This window comes from Pristiophorus japonicus, chromosome 6 (genome assembly GCF_044704955.1).
Source record: "Pristiophorus japonicus isolate sPriJap1 chromosome 6, sPriJap1.hap1, whole genome shotgun sequence".
Classification (NCBI taxonomy): domain Eukaryota; kingdom Metazoa; phylum Chordata; class Chondrichthyes; family Pristiophoridae; genus Pristiophorus; species Pristiophorus japonicus.
In genome coordinates this window covers 159,039,876-159,047,772 of record NC_091982.1, presented here as the reverse complement: position 1 = coordinate 159,047,772, position 7,897 = coordinate 159,039,876, and the positions used below count along the sequence as shown (strand labels likewise).

Genomic DNA, 7,897 nt, shown 5'->3' with positions numbered 1-7,897 from the left:
TGTGACAGAGACTGTAATTCCCGTATTGGACTGTTTAGTCACTTGAGAACTCACTTTTGGAGTGGAAGCAAATCTTCCTCGATTTCGAGAGACTGCCTATGATGATGATGATGGTGAATGGGCAGGGTAGATGTTGGTGAGGAGTGTTGAATGGGCAGGGCGGGTGTTGGTGAGCAGTGTTGAATGGGCAGGGCGGGTGTTGGTGAGGAGTGTTGAATGGGCAGGGTGGGTGTTGGTGAGCAGTGTTGAATGGGCAGGGTGGGTGTTGGTGAGCAGTGTTGAATGGGCAGGGTGGGTGTTGGTGAGCAGTGTTGAATGGGCAGGGCGGGTGTTGGTATGAATGGGCTGGTCTTGTTGTACTTGAAATAAACTGAAGCACGTGTTGCTTCTGTGTGTGTGACAGTATTTTGAGGAAGTGAAGCTCAGTCTGGCTTCCTCACGGGGAGGAAGGGCTGTTTCAGGACGCGGTGAAGCTTTTACTTTCTTTGATCGAGGTAGCGGAGTTTGGATGGAACAGAGTGAGGGAAGATGAACGACCCGTGGTACCATGAGGACATCTCCCGGCCCACGGCCGAGAAGCTGCTGGCCAAAGCTGCACAGGACGGCAGTTTCCTGGTCCGGCACAGCGAGTCATTCGAAGGAGCGTTAGCCCTGTGCTTGCTGTAAGTTACCGGGCTCCGGGGCTTGCAGTGCTGGGCACAGTCCGGGCACGGCTGGCCACACACTCCAACCTCACTGCGGGGGTTGACAGGCGGGCCACGTCTCCTGGACGGTGGGGTTTACGGGCTAACTGCCAGCAGTCAGCCACCTGTTAGTTGCTGTGAAAGCGGGCACTGTACGCGGGCGGCTCTGTGCACCGGCTGCTGCAGGACACAGCGCTATTGTAGTTTTCTACTTTTAATTATAATCAAGTGGAATGTATCTCCATACCATATATTTTGGCCTAATTAAATAGTCAAGTTAATCACCATCTTTCAAATGATTTAAGAAAACTATTTTTCACCACTATTATAGCTATAACCGCAGAAGTTAAACAATCCAATTTCTGAAGATTGATACATAGGAAGCAAGTGCAGGACATAGTTAATGCAGATCTATTTGCTTGTATTAATTAATTTATCTGTAATTGACCAAGTATAATCTTTATGCTGTGCCTTATCAGGTCATCGATCTCATTGCCTGATACCCCCTGCTCTGGAGTTTGTGATCATCAGAGGTCCCTTCCTCTGATAACTCCTAAGGGTGGGTAGTTATTGATCTATCCCCAGACTTCTCTCTAAGGGTGGGTAGTTATTGATCTCATAGAATCATAGCATAACACAGCACAGAAGGTGGCCATTCGGCCCATCGAGTCTGCGCCAGCACTTTCGAAGAACAATCCCATTAGTCCCACTGCCCCCGCTCTTTCCCCATATCCGTGCAATTCTTTCACCCTCAAGTATTTATCCAATTCCCTTTTGAAGACTACTATTGAATCTGTATCCATCACTCTATCAGGCAGTGCATTCCAAATCCTAACCATTCGTTGCGTACAAAAGCTTTTCCTCATCTCGCTCCTGGTTCTTTTGCCAATCTGTGCCCTCTGGTTATCGACCCTTCAGGCATTGGACACAATTTCTCTTTATTTACTCTATCTAAATCCTTCATGATTTTAAACACCTCTATCAAATCTCCTCAGCCTTCTCTGCTCCAAGGAGAACAAGCCCAGCTTCTCCAGACTATCCAGGTAATAGCAATCCCTCATCCTGGAACCATTCCAGTAAATCTTGTCTGTACCCTCTGCAAAGCCTTCACATCCTTTCTATAGTGTGGTGCCCAGAATTGGACACAATACTCCAGCTGGGGACGAACTGGTGTTTTATGCAGTTTTAGCATAACTTCCTGGCTTTTGTATTCTATGCCTCTGTTTATAAAACCCAGGACCCCATATACTTTGTTCACCTGCCTGCCCACCTTCAACGATTTGTGCATAAGCACCCCCAGGTTTCTCTGTTCTTGTCCCCCCTTTAAAATTGTACCATTTAGTGTGTATGGTTTCTACTTTTAATTATAATCAAGTGGAATGTATCTCCATACCATATATTTTGGCCTAATTAAATAGTCAAGTTAATCGCCATCTTTCAAATGATTTAAGAAAACTATTTTTCACCACTATTATAGCTATAACCACAGAAGTTAAACAATCCAATTTCTGAAGATTGATACATAGGAAGCAAGTGTAGGACATAGTTAATGCAGATCTATTTGCTTGTAATAATTAATTTATCTGTAATTGACCAAGTATAATCTTTATGCTGTGCCTTATCAGGTCATCGATCTCATTGCCTAATACCCCCTGCTCTGGAGTTTGTGATCATCAGAGGTCCCTTCCTCTGATAACTCCTAAGGGTGGGTAGTTATTGATCTATCCCCAGATTTCTCTCTAAGGGTGGGTAGTTATTGATCTATCCCCAGACTTCTCTCTAAGGGTTCTTGTCCCCCCTTTAAAATTGTACCATTTAGTGTGTATGGTTTCTCCTCCTACCAAAATGTATCACATCGCACTTTTCTGCGTTGAATTTAATCTGCCATGTGTCCACCCATTCCACCAGCCTGTCTATGTGTCCTTCAGATTTCTCTCTGAGGGTGGGTGGTTATTGATCTATTACCAGATTTCCCTGCTGGGAATCTGCAGCTCTCAGCCAGAACTGGCCAATAGCAGGGTAATCATTAAAGTACAGTAGGGAGCAACTGTAGGGAGCAACTCAACCTGTTGATTTGAGAAAGGACAAACTCCTGAGAACTTTTCACTTATTGCACAGATTCCCCTCAGTGAATTACTCACAGCCTTTAAAAGAACACTGCCCCCCCTCCCCCCCACAAAAACATTGCTGCTTGCTCCCTTTTGAAACTGTCATGTTATAATAGCAGTAGTTTGGTCTGGTCATAAAAAAAGACTTTGATTTGTATAGCGCCATTTACGACCATCGAACGTCTCAAAACGTTTTACAGCCAATGAAGTACTTTTGAAGTGTAGTCACTGTTGTAATGTGGCAGCTTGTGCACAGCAAACTCTCACAAACAGCAATGTGATAATGAGCAGATAAACTGTATTTGTTATGTTGATTGAGGGATAAGAATTGGCTAGGACACCGGGGATAACTCCCCTGCTCTTCTTCAAAATAGTGTCATGGGATCTTTTACGTCCACCTGAGAGAGCAGACAGGGCCTCAGTCTAACGTCTCATCCAAAAGACAGCACATCCAACACTCCTTCAGAGTGTCAGCCTAGATTTATGTGCTCTAGTCCCTGGAGTGGAACTTGAATCCACAACCTTTCGAACCGGAAGTGAGTGTGCTACCCACTGAGCCACAGCAATACAAAGTTATGTAGATGTAGCTCTGAGTTTCCATCTTGGGAAGCTAATTGAGATATCTCTGTGAGATGTGATAAGATGCTATCTAAATGCAAGCTTCCCAACATTAATCAACATTGAATTGTAGCTGGATGTAATAGACCATTTATGTCATTGTTTCCACTCGGTATCTGGAGAGTGGATCAATGGAGTAGGGAGGGCTATTACATCCATTATTTAATTAAATGCCAGTGATTATTTTTTGAGACTGATTTCCATGAATGGTCATATCCAGGCTGACCATAAACCCTACAAGACCCTTCCATCATGCTTTCCACTCTGCCTGCTCCCATAGGAACACTGTACAAGATGACATTAATAAGCTTACAAATTCATTTCAATATAGACAAGTGTAAGGTGTTACATTTCAGTACAAAGAATAAGGAAGCCACACACTGCTTAGAGAATGATAGTGTCTAAATGGAGTAGAGGACTGATCTAGGGTTACAGATGCACAAATCACTAAAAGTAGAGACACAAGTTAATAAGGCCATAAAAAAAGCAAACTAAGCACCGGGGATAATTTCTAGTGGGATAGAATTGAAAAGCAGAGAAGTATTGTTAAACTTATATAAAACCTTTGTTTTTGTAATAGGGAGACCAGAAATGTTCTGGAGTACTGGGAACAGCTCTGATCTCCCCATTATAAAAAGGATATGGAGGCACTGGAGAAGGTGCAAAAAAGATTCACAAGGTTGATACCAGAACTGAGAGGATATACTTATTAGCAAAGTCTTAACATGTTGCGGCTCTTCTCAAGAACAGAGAAGGCTGAGGGGTGATGTGATCGAGGTCTTTAAAACTATGAAAGGGTTTTGAAAGGATAGACATAGAGAAAATGTTTACACTTGTGGAGGAGACCAAAACTAGGTGCAATAAATATAAGATAGTCAACAATAAATTCAATGGGGAATTCAGGAGAAACTTCTTTACCCAAAGAGTGGTAAGAACTACCACGAGGAGTAGATGAGCCGAATAGCATAGTTGCATTAAAGGGGAAGCTAGATAAACACAGGAAAAAAAAGAAAGACTTGCATTTATATAGCACCTTTCATGACCTCAGGACATCCAAAATGCTTTACAGCCAAAGAAGTGCTTATGAAGTATAGTCACAGTTGTAATGTAGGAAATGCAGCAACCAATTTGCGCACAGCAAGCTCACACAAACAGCAGTTTGATAATGACCAGATAAACGTTTTTTGTTATGTTGATTGAGGGATAAATATTAGTTAGGACACCGGGGATAACTCCCCTGCTCTTCTTCAAAATAGTTCCATGGGATCTTTTACATACACCTGAGATGGCACCTCCAACAGTGCAGCACTGCACTGGAGTGTCAGTCAAGATTTTTGTGCTCCAGTCTCTGGAGTGGGACTTGAACCCACAACCTTCTGACTCAGAGGTGATTATGCTACCCACTGAAATATGACTGGCACCATGAGGGAGAAGGAATAGAAGGATATTCTGATTGGGTTAGATGAAGAGGTGTAGGAGAAGGCTCGTGTGCAGCATTAACACCAGAATAGACCACTTGGGCTGAATGGCCTGTGTCTGCACTGTAGACTCCATGTAACTCTATGTAAATGTGCACCATTAAGGAGATGAGGTTTTGCTTTGTTGACTGGATACTGAGATTTTGGTGACTTCTTTTTTTGCTTGACCTGTGTGGTGTGATTTCATGAAGATGATTTGTGTCAAAATGTTTCAACTGTGTTTTAAGGTTAGCGTAGAGCTTACTTTTCCTATGTTGTGTGGTTTCAGGGTTGCAGAGTGAGTGAATCTTTTCCATCCGAAAGCCACAGTTTGTGGGTCACATCATGGTTGCCTCACAGATATTTGACTCTAGTAAACCTCAGCGGCCTTCATAAGTTTCACACTTGAGCCAGTCACTAGCATTTGTTTTGCATTCCCCTTCCCTTCCTTTCTTCTTGTGATATATTCACCGAGCACAGCACACACAGCTCCTAACATGGCAGGCAGCTCACTCGGAAGCTTCCGTAAATCTGCCTGGTTCTGTTTATTATTAACTCTGCACTTGCAGTACACAATACGTCCACATCCACATTGTGGAGCTACAAACATTACAAGCTTACAGACATTGCACTTCTCCCTCCTTAATGAAGAAGTTATTATAACAAACATCATACATAACTTTCATGTTTATACATAACACAGGATATAAACTTATTTTTTTCCATATTTAAAAATTTAACTTTACCATTGTTTTCTGTTTCGAAGAGGATACCTTTGCTCTCGAACAGAACCTTCCAAACATGGTGTCGATTTCACACTCATTTGAGGCTCATTCTGAGGAACGTTTTCCTCCATGGAATTTCCTTGATTTTCATTTGAACTCACTCTAACTTCAGGCTCTTTGTTTTCCTGACTCGGACTCAGACTTTCATTTTGATTCTCTCCTGGATTTGTTTCCAGTACATTGGATTTAGGATTTGCTCTGGTATATCAGAACTATCTGATGAGTCAGAAATAATTGAATCATTCTCACCTTCAACTCCGTCCATGTCTGTAGGTAAAATATGATCAATATGAACAAACCTAACATGTCCATTATCAAACATCTTTACCAAATATGTGCGAGGACCATATATCTTCACCACTCTTCCTGGTAACCACTTTAACCATTTATGGTGATGGTTCTTCACTCTCACCTTCTGGTTTAATTTCACACTTCTCTCTTTTACTCTACCTCTATCATGATTCTCTTTCTCTCTTAATTGTGTCTCTTCTACGGACTGTGCCAAATTTGGTTTTAACAACGAGAATCTGGTTCATGGCTGACGTTTGAGAAACAGCTCTGCTGGTGTTCTACCAGTAGTTGTATGAGGAGTATTTCGATATGTAATCAAAAAATTTGTGATCCAATGACAACTGTTGTTTCCTTGGATTTGGATCTAACATTTGTTTTATGAGGGCACATTTTACAATTTGTACAGTGCGCTCTGCTGCACCATTCGAAGCAGGATGGCATGGTGGAACCTTGGTATGTTTCACACCATTTTTTCTCGTGAATTGTGCAAATTCTTCTGAACGAAATTGTGGTCCATTATCCGAAACAATCTCTTCAGGGAGGCCAAATGAAGAAAATAATTTTCGTAAAATGTCCAATGTTTTACTTGTTGTTATTTTCCACATTGGAAACACCTCAACCCACTTCGAATGGCTATCAATCACAATGAACAATTGTTGTCCTTCCATCTGAGCAAAATCAATATGTAGCCTTTGCCACATCCTGGGAGGCCATTTCCATGGCTGTAATTTTACTGGTGGTGGTTGCTTGCTTACCGATTGACATGTTGTACACTGACTCACGATGTACTCTATATCTTTATCAAGACCTGGCCACCATAAATAACTGCATGCAAAACTCTTGGTCAAGCGCATTCCCAGGTGCTGGTCATGGAGGTCTCCTAATAATTTGGACCTGAATTTATTTGGTATAACCACTCTTGCACCCCACATGATACAATCTTTATCGACTGATAATTCATTCCTACGACTGAAGAATGATAAATATCTTTGTCTGTTTCCTGGTTTGGCCATCCATTTACAATATACTCATACACCTTTGACATCACTGGGTCACATTTGGTTGCTCTACCAATCTCTTCAGCTGTGACTGGCAGTTCATCAATGTGTGAAAAATTAGATACTTCTTCCCTATCGGGTGTAACTTGTGATGGGGAAGGCAATCTAGACATTGCACCAGCATTACTGTGATCAGCTGATCATCTGTATTCAATATCATATGTATATGCTGACAAAATCAAAGCCCATCTCTGAATTCGGGCTGCAGCTAATGTTGGAACTGGGGACTTTGGATGGAGGATTGCTGTTAGGGGCTATGATCCGTAACGATGGTAAACTTACGACCATACAAGTATTTGTGAAACTTCTTGACCCCAAAAATTAATGCCAAAGCTTCCCTTTCAATTTACGCATAATTACTCTCACTGGCACTGAGAATGCATGAAGCAAAAGCAATTGGTCTCTCCTCCCCACTACTTAATACATGAGAGATTACTGCCCCAACTCCATACGGAGAGGCATCACATGCTAGCTTAATCTTCTTAGATATGTCATAGTGAACTAACACGGTGCTCTCTACCAATTTGCTTTTACATTCCTTGAATGCTGTATCGCATTCTTTTGAGCACTTCCAATGGACCTGTTTTTTCAAAATTTAATTCAGTGGATGTAACACTGTAGCCAAATTTGGTAGGAACTTCCCATAATAGTTCAAAAGACCCAAGAATGAACAAAGTTCAGTGACATTCCTGGGAGTGGGTGCATTTCTGATCGAATCCAATTTTTCCATGGTTGGATGTAAACCATCTTTGTCTACTCTGTACCATAAGTACTCCACTGAATTTTTAAATAACTCACACTTATGAGCAGACACTCATACTCTGTGCTTCTCCAGCCATTTGAAGACTTCATTCAATATGTTATTATGAATTTGCCTATTCGGTGCTGAAATTAGTA

General features: G+C 41.9%; 1 protein-coding gene across 1 annotated transcript in view; it reads left to right on the top strand.

The window, feature by feature from the left end:
- The first annotated feature begins 444 nt into the window (after positions 1 to 444).
- inpp5d (inositol polyphosphate-5-phosphatase D) overlaps positions 445 to 7,897 on the top strand; it is a 221,667-nt gene continuing 214,214 nt past the window's right edge. The window contains exon 1 of the mRNA XM_070882224.1: positions 445 to 662. Within this exon, the coding sequence (XP_070738325.1) occupies positions 529 to 662 (134 nt within the window). The 5' untranslated portion in view covers positions 445 to 528. The remainder of the gene's footprint in view (positions 663 to 7,897) is intronic.